Genomic DNA, 21,017 nt, shown 5'->3' with positions numbered 1-21,017 from the left:
AGATTTTTGCGATACATCCGCTGTATCAAAAGCCATGTAAAGGCAAGCCAATTTTGCGGATCATAAGTTTTATTTATAAGCTCACATGTAACGGGCGGACATCAGTTACAGTTTAAGTTAGAATAAAACTGCCAAGTAGATAAAACTACTCCTGCACTTGTTTACTGGACCATATTTTTTGTCATGTTTATGCAATAATATATCAGCCACGATGGGTACAAAAGTCACGACTATCAATTAAAACTAAAGTCTTTAAAATGATATTTTTAGCTCTTAAGATGATAAGATTTTGCAACAAAATAAACAAGTCCACTGCTGTCCGCGTGTTTATTGTAGAACACATGAAAAGAGGTTGTATTTAATACATACTGGATGTTTCTGATATTCTGTAAATATCAAGTGTCTATTTAACTGTTCAAAATCAACAGAATCCATAATGAAGCCATACTTGGTTGCGAGCTTTTGACTTCTTGCCAGGAATAATTGTCTTTATCCATAAAAGGCACTGTGTGTCGGCGTGGCAGTATGTGGCATAATCTGGTGTACTGGCGCTGAAAATATATAACACGGCAGCAGAAATTCTTTCAAAAAATTGTACACGAAGTGTCGACTTGCCTGCTTAGTTATTTGTGAAGGAATGAACCGGTTTGAATTATAAAATGACCAAAATGACCACACCCGTGAACTGCTCGTGCGTGAAATTGATTAATCAAGGCACGTTATATTAATTAGACTGGATTAGAATAACAGAAGCAGAAATTATAGCTCTTGCATGCCTACTGAAAAATAACATAAATTTATTTCTCAAAAGAACATAAATTCCTTTATTTTAGAAATAGATTTTTTTTCGGTGCGATTCATGTTTAATTTGCCGATCCTATTCTGTCGTTCATTTCGCATGAACACTGAAAAAAATGTTTCATTTCTTATATTTACATTATATTTCCTTTCTATTTGTAAACAAGATTATATTATAAATTGCATACATTTTGCTGCATTTAACATTAAAATCAGCCTCCCGGCCATTCTGTTCATAAGACGGAACAACTGCGACGTAATCTAATATATATATATAAGGAACGTTTTCTCTGACTATACGCGGACGTCGTCAAAACACCGACCCGTTATCACTTACCAGCGTTGACGTATCTTTCGCGCCTTTCTTTTTGCTGTTTATACGGAATAAACGTCATGATTTTCAATGGAAAAGAATAGGGCGAATGTAAATATTCTGACATAATCAACTAAATACCCACGTCATTAATGCGTTTTTTTTTTAAATTTCAGGTAAATTTAAGATACGCCACAATAGACGACCCCGAAATAGCTATTTACTTTACCATATCTGGTTTCGTGTTTTGTAAGGTAAGGAACCAGTATTTTTGCAATGAAGAAATAAGTGTAAAATTATTGGAGCCGCACCATGAGAAAACCAGCATAGTGCATCTGCGACCAGTATGGATCCAGACCAGACTACACATCGCAGTCTGGTCAGGATCCATGGTGTTCGCTTTCAAAACCTATTGCAATTGGAGAAACCGTTAGCGAACATCATGAACCCTGACCAGACTGCGCGTATACGCAGGCTGGTCTGGATCCATGCTGGTCCAAATGCACTATGTTGGTTTTCTCATGGTGCGGCTCAAATTTGAATTTATTGAAACACAGCTGTACATACATACACTGTTGCATAGTTACGGTTAGATAGGGCTTTTTCTTTCAATGTGACTTCTTTTATCCTAGTCCTTGTTTTTAACCAGAATAAAGGACCACTTACTCGTGTAATATGCAGTATAAAAGTATCAGTGATTTGTTCTAGTTAGATGGCATAGCAATGTTTAATTTAGTAACGTTTTTTGAAATAGCTAATTATCCCCAGCCGAAGGCGGAGAGATATAGTTTTGGCGTTGTCCGTCCGTCCGGCCCTCCGAAGCCATATCTAGGAAACGGTTAGGAATATTTAAATAAAACTTCATATACATATTTAACACTATAAAGAAATGCGGCCCGTCAAGTTTCAGTCGTATTGCCCAAGTAACATCAGAGTTATGGTCCTTAGAAGTTACTAGTGTTAACTCTTAGGGTACTATAAATATGGCAATTTCTGCTTCATAACTTGTAACATATTTGACTTAGAACTATGACACTTAGAACAATTCAGATCACCATAATGTGGTAGTGCACACACAATTTCGTCAGGATCTTTGTAGTAACTTCAGAGTCATTGCCCTTTAATTGTTTAAAAATCCACATATTTGTACATAACAAACTAACCAGTTGGTAGAATTATTAAACTTCTTTATTTTTTTTCCATGATCATTTATTATCAACATGTGAAGTTGTGTACCCACACCCGGTAACCCCCACCGCCCTGGCCACACCCCCTGCCCCCTTTTATTTTCCATCAGTATTTATTACCAACATGTGAAGTTTTGTACCCTCACCCGGTCACATCCCTACCCATCCCCACCCCCAAAACAATATTTTTTTTTCGTTCCTTTTTTTTTATTTTGCAAACTTTCCATGAATATTTATCAACATGTGAAGTTGAAACCCCTTCCCTCCCCCATTTTGTTCTAGTTACATTTCAAGGTCACACTTCAAATAACTCCATATAGTTCTAAAAGCTAATCCTATTACAGTAAACATATTCCACTCAAAATAATTTCATTAGTCAGGATCAACTTAACATACATTTATTATGTACACTTCAAAATTTGTTTTCTGATAAATTGATCCTGGCTAATGAAATTATTTGCTTCTTAGTAACATCCTTAACTTTTTGCAGATATATTTCTTTGCCATTCCTCACCACAAACACATTCGGCGGGGGATACCAATTAATCGAATTTGCTTGTTTACATCTATTACCTGCTTCATTTAAATATAAGAGCTTTCAAGTAATCGCGAGTTTCTATACATATTGCTTTTCGGCACCCAATTGTAGAAAAAGACAACCAAAGCCTGGCGTTTATCTAAATGTTATTTACATACGTCGTATATGGCGATGCACATTATTTTTATGCTCCCCGAAGGGCGAGCATATAGTTGCCGCTTTGTCCGTCCTTCCGTCCGTCCGTCTGGACGTCTGTCACACTATTGTCCGGAGTATAACTTGAAAAGTACTAAAGGCATTTGATTAAAACTTCACATAATCATAGAGGCCATTGAGACAAAATGCATTGTCAAAGAATTAGAAGTTACTAGTGGTAACTCTTAGAAGTTACTAGTGTTAACTCTTAGGGTACTATAAATATGGCAATTTCTGCTTCATAACTTGTAACATATTTGACTTAGAACTATGAAACTTAGAACAATTACTGTACCTTACCTAGTTTTTGAATTATCTCCCTTTATTATACAAAATAAGGCTTGTACTGAGCATTACTTTAAAGTATTAATGGCGTTTCATTGAAACTTTACAAAATGATAGAGACCATTGACGGGAAGTGCAGTGTAAAAGAACCATAACTCTACTTTACCGAGTTTTTGAATTATCTCCCTTTATTATAAAAAAATAAGGCTTGTCCAGAGCAATACTTGAAAAGTATTAATGGCATTTCATTGCAACTTCACAAAATGATAGAGGCAAAAATTACACTTAAGGATATTTTCCTTGCTTTTATTATCTCCCTTTATTCAATTTTCTTCTTTTTATTATCTCCATTTTTTTTTTGGTTTCTAATACGTTATTCTCTATATTGGGACAAGCACAAGCATCGGGGAGCACCATTCGGTTTTACCGATTCCTTGTTGTTCATGCCAATAAATCTTTGACTTGTAACTTTCATTTTAATTTTAAAGGAAAACGATGGAAGCGCTCCTCTCCCGTTGACGGTCGATATACCTGTCGCAAATGGAAAACAGTATGTTGAAGGTCCGTCATATATGTATGACATTCCTAAGTGGTTGTGGAAGCAACAAGGTTTACCAAGCAATGATCTGGTCATGGTTATGACCAGGTGAGGCGTATGATTAGCCTAAATATTGAAATTATTGGTTGATAAATGAAATTTACAAACTTGTATTATTCGTGTTCGTATTTTTCCTAAGACACAAGTTTATTTTGGAAGCACAGTTTAATCGACCGAGACTATTATCAAAGCTTTATAAATATATGTGATGCCATTTTGAAATAAGTAATAACATATTGTATGAAAATTCTAACACAGGTGACATTGATTTATGATGCGCATTTTCTGTACTTTGTATTCTTCACGGTAAAACTTTAGAATATAAAAAAGTAATTATCGTATTATAACCTTTGCCCTTTGATCGTTACTCGACAGAAATTATATGTTACATCATAAAATTGACTTTCACATTTGCACAGAATACCTGACAATAAATGTTATTATCTATATATAGCCTTGCATAACGCTTATCGGGCCGCTATTGAAAAAAAATGTTATAGTTCGAAATTTAAGAAAATGGTAGCCATTTGGAGTGTTTATGACGTCATTTACTTACGGCTGGCTTCTGTATTACGCACATAACCATTTAAATAGATCTATACTTCTTTGCTTAAGAAGTAAAACATGGTTATTCTTTCGTTATAGTTGGAACACTTATTAACAAGTATAGGCAAATATAGTTCTAATGGATATCTGGAAATCTAATACATCCGCCTTTTTATTTAATGTTACCATGGAAATAAAATTGCTGCAACTTTATCCCATATATGTTAATAACTTCCTCATTTTAAGCAGAATTTGAAACTTTTTTCTATTCTAAATGGTTACAGAGGTCCTAGCAGTCAAAAGTAACATTAGAACAATGTTCATTTTCCTGATGTTTTTCTTACCACAGCCTTGACCTGTACAAGAATAACATCTCTAGAAATAGCGTTGCTGGAGTGGCATTTACTGGAGTTGTTTGTGACTGGTACCGGGTTTCGTTGCATGAAGACGCTATGTTTTACGACATGATGTCCGTTGTTGCTCACGAACTCGCCCACAAGTAAATGTTTATTTATATATCGGGGAATTGCAACGGGGTAAATGATATGAAACTAATCCTCGCTAGTTTAAACAGAATATCAGCAAGAATCATATTTGAACAACATACAGTTTTTTTTGTTTACTAAAATGTATTCAGTGTCATAAATGAACAATTCAGTTACAACAATTGGATGGTTTCCTAACATGAAAAAAATATTCATTTCGAACACACAGATGTTGAGGGCGAAGGGATTAAAAGTGTGCGAAAACATGCTAACAGAATATTTGTTATTTTACACTTTCCAGCCCTATATATCAGGGTTTATTAATCTTTTGTTAATGTGGATGGTGGTCCAACTTTATTTCAAAATTACTTCGAAGAGAACTCATTGAAACGGTCCCCATGCTATAAAATATGAGGGAGTCTTCGTCTTCCTTAAACTTTCTCTATGATATGTAATAAAACATATTTTTTTTCTCTATATTTGCCCTCGCAATAAAAGTATTTCTGTAGTTATTGTTATTGTTTCCTATACTGATTTGCCATTTTGCATTGCCAAGTTTCAGTATTCTCAGTGCTTTGATTATATCACTGTACAGCTTAGGTTCACCTCATGATGGAAAGAATGAGGCTGCTGATTGTCCACCTTCTGACCATTTCATGATGGATCCATACCTCAAAACGTTCTACGAAAACACCCCGTACACGAGAAACCCGTGGAGATTTTCAGACTGCACTGTAAACATATTTAAGTCAAAGTTGCCATCGTAAGTATATAACAGAGAGTTCATTATTAAATGAGGGAGCTTAAAGGGAGAGTGGTTATTCATTTTACCAGGATCACAGCTGTGACAGATATACGTGCGGCCTTTTAAGCGGTAATCACTTTACTTCACAGGTACTGACATTCGCACTATACCAGAAACATGCTCTAACCATAAATATATAGTAAAGACCATGGCCACATCTAGAGATGTTGGTCACACGAAATAAGTGAGTTCTGAAAGTGGTCCGTAATTGATTTCTGATAAAAGTGACACGAACGAATTTTGTGTTTTTTGCCGTCATTGATGACGAAATTAGGTCGGCTTTTCACAGAACGGAAGCTGTTTAATAATGAAACTTATTGTTGATAATGTAGCGTTCCTTCGCTTCTATTAAGGTACTGTTACTTAACAAATTAGGTGAATAGCAAAATGAACTCAGTTTCCTTTTGTCGAGCCCGCTTGCGAAGAGCGCAAATGGCTGTGTATGTTCGTAAGTGCGTGCGTCCGTCCGGGTTTTTTTGTCGAATGAAAAAAAAGATCGCTCTATGCGTGGCAAAGTTACAGCCCGGAAAGCTCTAAAATGACCTCTGACCTCTAAGTGTGACCTTGACATTTAAGATAGAAACCTTGGGTTTGTGCATGACACTCTGTCTCACTGAGTGCACTATGCATGTCAAAGTCATTGTCCGGACAAAAAACCCCGGACTGTTTTGGGAACGTCAATGTTATCTATTTTTATTGTTTTGCGAAAGACAATGCTATATACTGGTATTTTAGGGCAAGTTGTTTCCATTTTAGAATTATCTGTGTTGGGAACGTTCTTTTATTAAATCTGTATAACATATAACAATGTTATTGAGCTAATTGTTTGGAGAATGACAATTTTACCTTGTTTAAGAAATTTCATTGTTCCTTATTTAAGAGTTACCTGTTTGGGAAGTGACAATGTTGTCTTCTACGACAAAGCGGAATATGATGCTTTCAACGAATTAGCACCAGGGGAAGTGTTTACACCTGATGATCAATGTAAGATGGCTAAAGGAGAAACGTCTTACAGCTGTAAGGTAAGTGAGCCGCGCCATGAGAAATCCAACATAGTGAGTTTGCGACCAGCATGGATCCAGACCAGCCGCGCAGTCTGGTCAGGATCCATGCTGTTCGCTTTCAAAGCCTATTGCAATTAGAGAAACCTTTAGCAAACAGCATGGATCCTGACTAGACTGCGCGAATGTGCAGGCTGGTCTGGATCCATGCTGGTCCCAAAGCCACTATGTTAGTTTTCTCATGGTGTGGCTCAAGTTATGACTGAAGCCCACATGTTTACACAATAATTTCCCGCAAAGTTAGGAAATACTTTACAGGATGACTGTTTATATTAGCAGACTGTTAAAACACGTACATATTCTTACATTTGATATGAATGAAACATTCTGACAATGATCTATAAGTAAAATTTTCTCGATACAATGTAACTGATTGATTGATTCACTTATAGTAAGTGCGTTTAGATTATACTATTTTATCTTAGCTCGACTGGGAGAAAAGCTTCAAGATTATTTGAACCACTTTAGAGTCCTCTCCCTGGAAAACCAGTACTAATGTCATATGAGAAGGCGTGGTTTTGACACCAATGGGGCTCGAACTCACGACCCCCTGGATTGAGCAGCCAACACATTAACCACTAGACCACTGATCACCTGAAATTGATATTCCAAATATTTCATGGGTATTTTTATGCAATAAGATTTTATACAATTTTTGTAATATGTAAATTTAATATCGGACATATGACGTTACTTGTGACGTCATTTAAATGGTTGATGTGGTATGAAATATACTCAGAAATATGGTAAATATCAATTATGATTAGATCTATAAAAATTACGTGATGCATATTGTTGTGTTATATTCCTACTACAGACCCGCACTATTTCCGCTGCGGAAGTGCATATTTCTGTATACTTTCTAGAACATATAATCATCATTTAATGATTTATTGCAGTCAGATGAAGATGAGAGTATATGCCTTAAATTGACCTGTCACTATAACGGCGGCTGCTATTATTATCCAGCTGCCTATGGAACACCTTGCGGTGTGAAGAGCCTTAATAAAGTAAGATACTTTTAAATCTGTTATGTAACATTTGTCACATGACTTGGTTATTAAAACAAAACGAAAAGAAGTTTTGTATATTTAAGAAATAATTTCTAGCAAAAGAGTGCTTTAACACTATTTATGCACGATGGGCGGTTATACGTCGGGCGTAATACCCGAGTGTATAAATAGTGTTTAAACGCAATTTTGCTATAAATTATTTCGATTCTAACATACCCTTAATCTAAAACAGTAGACAAAATATAGACGCGCTCTTTCTTGGTCGCAGCAAAAACTTTGACGCCATAGCACGTAAACGTGACGTCATTCTAACATAAGTGTTTTAACAGAGACAAGCATATTAGAATCTATGATAAACAACTTACGTACGGATCGGTGAAAAAAAAAACCGATATGGTGTCAGTATTGATGTTCGGTTTATCACTACTTGGGTGAAATCATTGTGTTTTAATAAATAAATTGAAACGAAACAAAAGCGAAGTATGCTTGTTGTTATCGTCTGCTTTACCATGGCTCATCGTTTAGACGTCTGAATACTCTTGCACCCTTTTGGTTCAACTCTGCTCATCTGAACCATTGTGAATCAGACGGTCAGTATTGCGAAAGTATGTTTTATTTAATAAACAACAAAAATAAATACGAGAAGTAAAAGATAAAAAAACCCCACAATATACGAATTATTATTAAACATATATTTATAGTCCTTTCCATTGGTCTAGATGTAATCACATGATCAATGATAAAAAGGCGTATTGACTCAAAGGCGCACCCAAAAGCACGTATTGTCCACCAGCTGCGACTTCATCACGGTTTGACGTCAAAACAATGCGACGTCGTACACAATTTGCTACGAAAAATGACCAAAGGCTGCAGATATTTGTATTTAATTTTAATACTTATAAGTAGGCTGGATTTAATAATAAAACAATTGTTGGCTTTTAAGTTAGGTCAATATGTGGATTTATCGCCATCTACCTCGGGCTGCGCCCTTTGTCGATATCGCTTTTATCAGGTCGATAAATCCACATATCGACCTCACCAAAAGGCAATAATTTATAAAATTTGGTATTCTAACACGATCCGATTCATTTTCCTATAAAAAAGAAGGCTGAAAACAGTGAATTATTATACAACAATTAACTGTTCTGACGTCACAATTATTACGTCATAGCGTCAAACGACATAGCGGCGCGCTGGAAAAGAAACCGATTGAAAACGGGCAAATATTTAATGAATGCCGTCAAGGATGTAACTAAAAGTCCTTGGTAACGTGTTAGAATCGAAATAATATATCTCATTTAGTGATTTGCTCTTGAATAAAATCATTTTTTGTCGTTGAGATGCAACTCCATATTAAACTCCAAACAATGATTTATTCAGCGACAAATCACTAAATGAGATATATTATTTCTTAATTCTAACGCGATCGGATTCATCTTCCTATTAAACAAAGAAGGCTGAAAACAGTGAATTATTTTTAACAATTCACTGTTCTGACGTCACAATTATTACGTCATAGCGTCCTCGTGATATAATTCCTTCGCATCTGAACTCCAAACAATGATCTATTCAGCGACAAATCACTAAATGAGATATATTATTTCTTAATTCTAATATGCTTGTTTCTGTTAAAACACGCTTACGCTAAAATGACGTCACGTTAACGTGCGATGACGTCAATTTTTTGTTCGAATCGAAATAATGTGTAGCAAAATCGTGTTTTACATTTGTGAATACACTCAAAATCGGAATAATTCTCTCGGGCCACGCCCTCGTGAACTTATTCCATGAACCTATAACCTCTTTCCGTGTGTTAATAACGTTAAAACACGGGTTTTCTATTCATACTTTCTTTAATACAGTTTGACAATTCCGAAGCCTAATTCAAAAGCGTTGTTGTATTTGTAATAAAGTAGATTAAGAATATCTGTTGCATTACCAATGCTGAAAATCGCCATTAAATAATACGTGAACATTTTTTTTTCTATTTGTAAAATCCTGTTTTTTTCTATAGTCACATATAAGAAACAGGAATAAAATTTATAGGAAACAGGGTAAAATATAAGATTGATAGGAAACTGGATAAAACTTAAAAATTAACAGGAAAGAGAACATGAGAAAACGCTGATTTATAGGAAACTGGACACAAGATATCATTTATTTTAAAGGATAATAAGAAATGATTACAAACGAATGATTTTTTCAGTGGTGTGTTGAAGGCCAATGCGTTCCACGCTCAGGTATTTAACATATTTTCTTCTGTCTGTGTATTCATTGATGCACGACCATGTACCAGGTATTTAACATATTTTCTTCCCTCTGTGTATTCGTTGATGCACGACCAGGTATTTAACATATTTTCTTTTCTCTGTGTATTCGTTGATGCACGACCAGGTATTTAACATATTTTGTTCTCTCTGTGTATTCGTTGATGCACGACCAGGTATTTAACATATTTTGTTCTCTCTGTGTATTCGTTGATGCACGACCAGGTATTTAACATATTTGTTCTCTCTGTGTATTCCTTGATGCACGACCAGGTATTTAACATATTTTGTTCTCTGTGTGTATTCGTTGATGCAGGACTAGGTATTTAACATATTTGTTCTCTCTGTGTATTCATTGATGCACGACCAGGTATGTAACATATGTTGTTCTCTCTGTGTATTCGTTGATGCACGGCTAGGTATTTAACATATTTTGTTCTCTCTGTGTATTCGTTGATGCAGGACTAGGTATTTAACATATTTGTTCTGTCTGTGTATTCATTGATGCACGACCAGGTATGTAACATATGTTGTTCTCTCTCTGTATTCGTTGATGCACGACCAGGTATTTAACATATTTTGTTCTCTCTGTGTATTCGTTGATGCATAACTAGGTATTTAACATATTTTGTTCTCTGTGTATTCGTTGATGCATAACTAGGTATTTAACATATTTTGTTCTCTCTGTGTATTCGTTGATGCATAACCAGGTATTTAACATATGTTGTTCTCTCTCTGTATTCATTGATGCACGACCAGATATTTAACATATTTTGTTCTCTCTGTGTAATTCGTTGATGCATAACTAGGTATTTAACATATTTTGTTCTCTCTGTGTATTCGTTGATGCACGACAATGTATTTAACATATTTTGTTCTCTCTGTGTATTCGTTGATGTTTTCTTCAGGGTGTAAAAAAATTTCGGTCCTTCTGACAAGTAAAATATGGATAGAAAGACATGAACTGTGTTGTGTTTTCAGTAATTAAAATATCGATATGTTGACATATTATGTTGACATATACAGATAGGTACTAGTAGTATACCTTGTTACCAGGGTAAATTCAAATTAGTTGAACCGTAAAAATATTGTAATTCGTGTAATTTAGTGTTTTAGATGCTTTAATCTCGAGCTCGTTTATATCTGTCCCTTCAAGTACAATTACTATCCTGGTTTGAAGTGCATTATCCTCAAAGGTATTTTATATTGAAAGAAGAAGGGATATATGGATATATAACACTTTTCAGTGTAATCCGGTTCACTGTTATCCATAGAAGTCTGCGTAGTTGATTATTGTATTAGTATGCGCCTTAGCTTTCTAATATAAACTTAAAATGTATATGTCACAGACACTTTGGGGTTTGACAAACTTATCTTAGTATTGGTCATTAATTTTCTGCATATTACCATCACACAGACATATCTGACGAACATGAACAAGTTTCCTATGCATCTGGTAGCATTATATACTATCAGGCCTAAATATACTCAAGATTCCAAATTTCTCCTCATTGTTTACATACAGTGACATTGGTCCGGACAATTTTATTTAACTTAATCCGACACAAACACACATGCTATTAGTGTCCGTCGATTCAGACCACGGCGCAAAATCACTGGAATGAGATGAAAATAACGAAGAAATTTGCTGGTATTAGGCAATGACAGGTAATGATATACAAGGGATGGAAAGATTTTTAAGGGCTGAATCGAAATGTGGCTTAATATTTGATACAACTGTAGTAGTTATCAAAGTGACGAATTTCTATGTCATTTGAAAGTGTCTAATTCTCTCAATTTAAGGTATTATAACAACAGCAAAGGCACCCACAACAACAACAACAACAACAACAAAGGGACCCACATCAACAACCCAGAAACAATTATCAAAATCCTGTGTTGATATTGGTTGGAAGTACTGGTCATGTAGAAAAATCTCTAAATACTTCAAGGCTACCTTTGGCTTCTTACCGAGTTACTGGTGTCGGGATCCATACTGGGATCATACGTGCTGTGCTTTATGTGCGGGTAAGCTGAGTCATTATTTTGATGTTTATGCAAAATATCATATTTGTAAATAAGACCGTCAGTCTTAGTGCCTGGCCATGTTTAACAAGATATTCGCCAAACCATGTACATATGGCCAGCATTTTGGCTGTAAACCGTATTACATTAGACACGTTTATGAGTAATTTGTACGCCAAATTTTACTTTGTAAATTATTCTATATTAAGGTAGTTCTGCACGTTCGGGTCACTTTTTTTTCAAAACTTCAGAATGTACATAGAAAATTCGGCAAGGGTCGTGTGCTTGATTTTTCGCTGGACTGATTGAAAAGTTTGAACCTCATAGAAGTTTTTATTATGTGCGTCTATGGGAAAGTCACAATTTTGATGTAAAGAGATCCACACATTTCAAGTTGATTTTAAGATATAATTTTGATTTATTCAACGCATCAAACTTTTTGATATCATGTTTTATCTAGAAGTTTTATTTACAAGAAAGTTTGAAGAACGTTTGAAAGCCGGTTTGATAAATTTACTAACAGATTTCCATTAATTCATTAAATAATTTTCATTTCCGTATGCCGAGTCCAGGCTTTATTCTACGTTATCCGGATAAATGACGTGAAGCCATTACTTCTAGTATATCAAACGTGAAGAACTACCTTAATTTCGACTAACTCTCATATTTCTATCATAGCTCACACTAAATTTCTTGAGGGTGGCACCACAACAACTGAACCTCCGACGACGACGACGACGGAATGTGTAGACAAAGGGTACAAAACTTGGAAATGCAGCACTGTATCTGCGTATTTCAAGAAACGCTATGGCCTTTTGCCACAGAGATGGTGTTCGGATCCGGACTGGAATGAGAATTGTTGTGAATTTTGCGCAAGTAGGTGTTCTTATGTTCTTTAGGTAAAACTTCCTTACTTGTTTTATTAGACATTTTTGAAACATATGCTGACCAAAAACTCAAATATTTACAGTATTTTACTTATCTTTTCATTCTGCTGAATGTACTACACTCAATGCCAACTTATCTATATTATTTCGTTAGCACACAGTTATAATTGGTAACAGACTGACTGACACTTCAGATGTATGGTATATATACTTGCTCGTGAATATATACTATTCGCCCATAGTTTGGGTGAAAATTGTCAATTCCACCAAGCTTGAGGATTTATATATGAAACTGAACCATGATATTAAAAGTGGGTGAAAATAAACGTTAGATATTGGTAAAAAGGCAGGTTCTGCATTATTTCACTAGCGTGATAACGATTTACTTTAATTTTAGAGAATTCCTTTGTATGGGTTTTTGAGAGAATTATATTTTTCGCCTAAAATGTGTGTTGTTAGTCCCGTTAAGCTTTTATCTATCATATCATATTACCTTTTTATTCAGAGGTCAATAACTTTTGACATTCGCATTCAAATAGAATCATAACCACAGCTATCTATTTAACTGTATGTGTGTAAAAGTAGAAAGAACATACGTATGAACTCCTGTTTTATTTCTATATACCGAGACAAACAGAGCAAGAATTCACTTACTTGTCACTACGTTACAGTATCGTAACAAAGTTTAACATTTAACATCCACGCAGTCTGGTCAGGATCCATACTTTTCGATTTCAAACCCTATTGCAATTAGAGAAACCGTTAGCGAACAGTATGGATGCGCAAATCGTCCACCTCATTTTGTGTTGATTTCTATTTTGTTTCAGACAATGGTGGATAAAACAACTTCAGACAGTCAGATTCATTTTACTGAAAAAGACGACTGAACGTGGTCTAGAATACATTGCTGAATACAAAATGTAGAAACAAAATATAATGTGATTGACATAAACAAGTGTATTATCAAAATGGTGATTAAATCATAATGTCGGCGTGGAAGCAACCCAAACCATGTGAGGCGTATCTTATTATAAGCAGTGTATACACGTACTTTTAATGAACATTTATATAAAATGATAGCATTGAGTTGTCCTATCATAAGCTTCTTAAGTAGTGACTGACAGTTTGCGAACATTTGTCATTCTGCATTATGTTTTGTTTAGATATGACATGCACTTAAATAGAAGTACATTGATTTACTGCGATTAAAATATTTGTTCAAAGTGTTTGTATGTTCTTATTTTCATGAATGATAACAGCGTATGTAAGCTAAATTGATGTTTTGCACTACTAAATAAAGTACTAGTATTTAATCAGTCGCAAAGTTTACTGGTTAGTATACATGTCCACTGGCACTAAGACCAGAAAGTAAAAGCCACTGCAAATGCTATACACTACCCCTAGTAAATGGGTACTATGCATATTGGATAAGTGGCGATTTATCTTCCATCGTGTACCGGTCACATTGTCTCAACTTTAATACAGAGACACCCCGGAAAATAAATTGCCACTCGTTCAGTATGCATAGTAGCCGTTTACCGAACTGGGCGTTTTAGGTGAGAAATGGGCGGTACATTTTCCCGTTCTTGACCATGTATAACATGTAAAGTGACATTTTCTTTCTGGTCTTGTGCCAGTGTACATGCAAGTAATTCTTTTACTAAGATAATCAGATATATCTTAATTAATAGTAGAAAGATTGGATTGTAACAAGCAAAAACGTGATGCATATATGGGATTGCTATATGTCTTGCAAAGGCCAGTCTGATAACACGTAGATTAAGCTACACGGATTTAGGATAAAAACAGCGTCTATATCAAGTTTCATAATTATAAGGCTGTGTTTTCATAGGGCTGTCGAAAGTGAAAGAGATTTGAACGAATAACGCTATCTGAACTGCAGAACACTCAAACGACCACACAATATATGGCTTTACTCGTGCATGATCCAGTGAATCACACTGCTAGTTAATATTGTCAGAATAATTTGGGGCCTCCGTTGTCAATTGGTTCAGGTCACTCTTCACTGATACGGGCTTCGAAACCTTGCTCGGACTAGAGAATTATTCATGTCAGAAACAATTCAGCTGGCTTACGCAAAGCTCAGTTGTTGTGTGTGCCAGCCTATGCCTGAAACAAATGTTCGGAGGGTTACCTGGATTAAAAGCTGGAAAAGCTATGTTGATATACCAGCTTTGATGGTGGAGGAAGACCCCAGGTGCACCTCCGTACATTAGAAATGGAAACATATCAAGTATGAACAGTTTGATTGTTTATGAAACCATAAATAGAAATGGAATACCTATGCCACGGTTAACATACACGAAAGAAAGTCGAAAAGTCGATGTTTCTAATATTTCTACGGTAAACCTAACAGTAACTAACAGTATGTCTGCACATGCTAATACAGTTATATATATAATTCTATGTTATTTTACATGGTGAAAATGAGGGTGATCATCAGATAATTTGAGAACTTCTCAAGGGTGGTGTGATCAGAATATTATGACTATATAAACAGTCAAAGGCTGCATATGTCAGACTAAAGTCAGCGACACGTTCCCCATAAAAATTAAAGTCGAATCTGACAAGATTTAACCAATAAATTACCAAATATATTTAGGTCTTCTGCTTACAGAACTTTTGAGATTATAAGAAAATTAATAAAAATGTCGCAAGATTAGCTGACGATTCACTTGAACATTCAAATTCAAAACATAAAAGCTTTGGTTGCCTGCTATTCTATACCGGTATTTTCTCAAAACTGCGAGATTCTATCATTTGGAGCACTATCAGATGGGGTAACTGTCAATGTTCACGTATGACAGCAATGCAGGTTAGAGAGGTGAGACATTTTATAGCAGTTTGGCGTAGCAGTGAATAAAGAAATGTACTGTTAGACCCTGATGAGCAGTCGTGGACGATTGGTATAGGCTCGAAAGAATTCAAAGTTCTTAAGTGGTCTATCTTTAAGTAAAAGAGGGTGTAAGAATTGGAATTGAAGACTTGAGAAGCTGTTTATAGAAGCTTGAATCCCACATGTGTACAGAATTACAAATATAGATTATTTATTTGGGTTTTACGGCGCACCAACACAGTATAGGTTATATGGCGCCAAACAGGACTACAAATTTTGGTTTCGCATCTCATTTACACCGAAATAAAAACATGAGGTATGGAATCAAAATTTGCATACCTGCTGGAATCACAGAGTTACAGCAAAACCAAGTGTTAAGACCCTATTAGTCGCCTCTTACGATCATACAAGGGTAAGGCAGTGGTTCCAATTCTTGTCATACACAGATCGTCCCAGAACCACATGGGGCTACAAATATAGAAAAATCAGGTGAAAATTTAAGTAAAAGCATAAAGATCAGATGAAATTTTAATTAAAAGCAACATGCTAGGTAAAATCAATGGCAATGTTATTTTTGGAAGGTGTTAGGAATTGAAAACAAGCTAAGGAAATGTAGAATGTGTAAGCAAATTTATGAAACAAAAGCTAATGTGAGACAAAAGCTTATGTTAAATATCGCTGCCCAGGATGACGTCACAGTGCACTGGTAAATTTTGTAGCTGATGTAGCCCCTATACGGCTCAAAACCGACCGTTTTCACAACATTCCTCCAGAGCAAATACCTGTTCAAATTGTACTCAATCATTGAAAATGAGAAACATTTTATTACCCTTACTTGTGTATAACGATATATGATATGAAATGTTTCAACTTATTACAATGCACAACAATGCATGGGTGATATGATAATTATCATGTTGAAAAATTGTCTTGTTATGTTAAAGTCAAACAATTTTATGGTGATATAAATATGTGCAAGAATCTGCCATGAAATTCTATCAGAGGAGATTTGTGTACTTCTAAGTTTTAAAAGTAAACAGTTTAACATTCAATACTAAATATGTTACACGTCTTACTATGTTGATATGAAAACTTGTGTTTTAAACTAAAAGAATATGAATAAGTTCCTCATACTTCTTTTATAAGAAAGTAAATATATAATACGTCCAACTATTTTAATGTATTGTGTTTAAACAAAAAAAGGAAATAACAATCTCTCATATTTCCGTAATAAGATAGGATTATTTGATGATATTGATAATTCATGGAAGGCGATACTTTTTTTACAAAAATACTGACAACTATTAAAATTGTTAACGGGTTTGAGAAAAATAGGATTGATAAAACGCTTTCAAAACTGTTAGAATGTATATTCTAGAAAGTCACATACGCTTATCTGAGGCGTATTGTTCATTGTTTACTACGCCAATGGCATTTTTGTGTATATGATTTCCATTAGTAGCGGTGTCCGTCGACAGTTGCGAAGTCGGTAGTGCGTTATAACTTCTCCTGCAGCGTTATGAGTTTGTACAGTATGTGGTGCGTTAGAGTTGTATCTGTTGATGTTTGGTCTATCTGTATTCCTGCATAGCCGATAGACATTGCCGGTTCATGACTGATAGCGAGGTTATTTCATATTTACCTTTAACTGTGCTAGACTTATATTATTGTACTTTGTCAGCCTCAATTTGTAAACAAAACTGTAATAAATAAATGTTATTTCATTTTTAGTAAATAGTGAATAAATGAGTTAAACTGTATCTTTGTTTTAAAATAAAAAAAGTTATTTGATTGTTTATTTATATTTAAAATGCTTTGGTAATTAAATATTCAAAAGATGCCTTTTGAAACTTGAATTCAATCTTATTAAAATAAGCCTGTTAGTTTTATTCAAAATTAGTACTGAATAAAACAGACGGTGAAATAAGGCGCGTTAGATCCAGTCTTCATGTTGATATAACAGGCTCATAAGATATAATTTTCCTCTAAATATCAACGACTGGCCCTCTTTTATGGCAGAAGAAAACCTGAGGTGCAATCTCACGACATGAATAGAATTTTCATGGAAGCTCACAATATGTTTTAGTCATAAAGAAAAATGGCTACGAAGTATATCTTAAAAGGTGGTTGTTTATTTTATGTTTTGTATATTTCACATTCCTTCAGAGCGAACAATTTCAAAATTCAGTTGATAATCTTCTTTCTATTCTTAATTATCTAAGTACATGTGTACTACCTAGGTTATTGTGATGAAAAACAAGATTGTATTAAGACTAAAACGAAAGAACTGCAGTTCATACGTACGTTGCAAAAGTCCTGTATTTGAAATATTTTCTACCTATTATTTTTCCTGCAGGTTAAAAGTATTTTTTTCAATTTCAGTCAGCACGAGTTCTATTGCTCAAAATCGATAACTTATCTTACTGATTATATTCTTTAAACAAAATATTGTACTTTTCGTGCAGTATAGATATGAATTTATACAAACTAATTACAATATACCAGACCAGTTGTGGCAAAGTGCCTAGCAGTAAAAATGAGCGTGCGCATTCCATAACAAGTCCACTAACCAAATAAGATTACTTTCGAGTCTGCTTGATATACACATACAGCAGCTTCATGGAATGCCCTTCCATCTGGCATAAGAGAGTGCAAGACCTTGAAAATTAAAAAAAACCCGCTTAAGGCGCATTATTTCATACAACTCTTGCGAAACTAATTTTACTTATTATCTGGTGAAGTAATTCAGGCACTTGGCTGCCCAATCAAGAACTCTAGTAAGACAGTATATTATAAATTGTGATTCAATATTTTATAATTTGTGTATATTTCACTATTTTGTTGTTGTTGTTGTAATTGGGAGTTTAATCTGTTTACCTTTGATTTATTCTATTTCTATACTATAATGTAATTTTAAATTCACTTTGTAACAGTTCAATTACCATTACCATTTTTGTATGTACATTATATAGATGTTTTATGTACAGCACACTTGAACGTGTTTTATAAGAAAAGTGCTGTATAAAATGTGGTATGTAATGATAATAATGATACACACCCTGAATTGTATATAAGTGCAGGGAAAGAAAGAAAGTGAAGGCGAATCCTAGATTACATATTCGGTTTATTCAGGTTCTGTCCAGTAACAAATATAGAAAAAGTGAACCGGTTTCACTTCTTGTGCAAATCTTCAGGATTGATAGTAGACAATGTGAATGTATAAGCGTGTACTATATTTACGAATGAATTCAGACATCCAAACATTTTAGAAAAGATACTGGACTATCTGCTACCTATTTCATAATCAATATTTATAAACAGTACTACAAAGACACACACAAAATAAAAGTTTAATTAATGTCAATACATCATGTCTGATACTTGATCAAAGAGTTTTCAGTAGTGATGTTCATTGGATGATATACTTCAGGCTGCCATGAAAAGGTACTGCATCATTTTGTCATTATTTTCTATTTAGAAGCAAGTATCTTTTGATCTTTTGCAAGTCATTGTATTTTAAAGCTCTGTCATTTATACTCAAGTTTAGATCTTTATTAGTACATATGTCATGCATAAGATCTACACATTCTTTGGTCAGAAATGATGTATTGATATTTATCGACCTTTGATTTTTTCCGAGTCTTTATAATACTGTTTGTTTACAAATTGTCTCTGTCAGAACAAAAACAACAACATCCGAACAATTCTATTAAAAGTGGTCATTATTGAAATTCAGAAAAATGCACTGCATATTTGCTAAAGTGAAACCAAAATATACTAGTTAGGACTGCTTATCCAAAGAGAGGAAACAAAGAGCGGATGGTTTTGAAGACATGTTAGGATATACAGTTGACGGATACGTTAATGAAATTACTTGTAAATCAAGACGAAGATGTTATCCAAGGTCACGTTATCTCTGAACATGTTTTACAACAATACAGCCATCCACTGAATTTGTTACAGGTAAATTACCAAATTTAGGGATGGACCAAAATATGATATTGACTACAAAAGAACTTGAACTGCAGTTTCTACATCACACACATGTGCACATACTAATAGTTATCAATTCCTTATTATGCTTACCTCCAACTTTAAAGGCTCGGACTCCAAGTGTATCAACAAATATATGAGCCGCGCCATGAGAAAACCAACATTGTGGCTTTGCGACCAGCATGCATCCAGACCAGCCTGCACATCTGCGCAGTCTGGTCAGGATCCATACTTTTCGCTTTCAAAGTCTATTGCAATTAGAGAAACAGTTTGCGAACAGCATGGATCCTGACCAGACTGCGCGGATGCGCAGGCTGGTCTGGATCCATGCTGGTCGCAAAGCCACTATGTTGGTTTTCTCATGGCGAGGCTCATGTGATTGAAAATAAATGCATTTTTAAACACGTGATGTCAAGCCCATATTTGTAAACAAAGTTTTGGGATAATATACGCAACTACATGAATCGAAATTTGTAAATCTCATACAACTGTGTAACATGTTCAAACATCATGAACATTATTAAGTTAATATGCGGTCACAGGGCAAAATTGGTAAAGTAACCTTCAAACAATTTCTATGACGAATGCATAAAGTTAAAAAAGAAAATTATTGTAATAATGGAATACGTGTACAAGCATTTGTTGTCAGACATTTTCTTGTTATATTTTTGTTTGAAAAATTACTAATGCAGTTGTGACCCCCACCCCCTCCCAAAACATAAAAAAAAAAACAGTTTTTGCGAAGTTTACGCTTATTCAATACAGAAATTTGTATATATGTAAAAGATTTATAGACTGAAAAGCTACTTGGATGGTCATTCTGTGTGTAAGTAGGACTGATGATAAATTAATTTTGTTTTCACAAAAACATAAATATTAACTGCGACATTATTGGTTTGCACGAATAATTTAAATACCCAGGTTGCTGCTTAAATTTTCTTTAATGCATAGTGTCTCTGTTTTGTCAAGTGATAATTACTTGCCTTTCTGTGTATTTGATAATTTGAGACAGAAGTTCGGTAAATTTACCTTGATATTCAACAAACAAACATAAATTAAACAGTAACAACACATGCTACAATCTACGAGCATAACATGAATATATCATATATGTAATATCGTGGTATAAGCGAGACTGTAATAAATAGAATGATTTAGTATTTA

General features: G+C 34.6%; 1 protein-coding gene across 10 annotated transcripts in view; it reads left to right on the top strand.

The window, feature by feature from the left end:
• The window catches only part of LOC123536674 (uncharacterized), a 59,018-nt gene extending 44,790 nt beyond the window's left edge, over positions 1–14,228 (top strand). For all 10 annotated transcript variants that reach the window (XM_053527960.1, XM_053527958.1, XM_053527953.1 and 7 more), the window contains 10 exons: positions 1,288–1,365; positions 3,805–3,962; positions 4,810–4,959; positions 5,541–5,708; positions 6,631–6,772; positions 7,711–7,821; positions 10,031–10,064; positions 11,895–12,119; positions 12,795–12,992; positions 13,831–14,228. In XM_053527960.1, coding sequence (XP_053383935.1) covers positions 1,288–1,365; positions 3,805–3,962; positions 4,810–4,959; positions 5,541–5,708; positions 6,631–6,772; positions 7,711–7,821; positions 10,031–10,064; positions 11,895–12,119; positions 12,795–12,992; positions 13,831–13,844 — 1,278 coding nt within the window. In that variant the 3' untranslated portion in view covers positions 13,845–14,228. The remainder of the gene's footprint in view (positions 1–1,287; positions 1,366–3,804; positions 3,963–4,809; positions 4,960–5,540; positions 5,709–6,630; positions 6,773–7,710; positions 7,822–10,030; positions 10,065–11,894; positions 12,120–12,794; positions 12,993–13,830) is intronic.
• Positions 14,229–21,017: the final 6,789 nt, after the last annotated feature.

The sequence above is a fragment of the Mercenaria mercenaria genome, chromosome 17 (genome assembly GCF_021730395.1).
Source record: "Mercenaria mercenaria strain notata chromosome 17, MADL_Memer_1, whole genome shotgun sequence".
Classification (NCBI taxonomy): Eukaryota; Metazoa; Mollusca; class Bivalvia; order Venerida; family Veneridae; genus Mercenaria; species Mercenaria mercenaria.
This window is presented reverse-complemented; position numbering and strand designations above follow the sequence as displayed.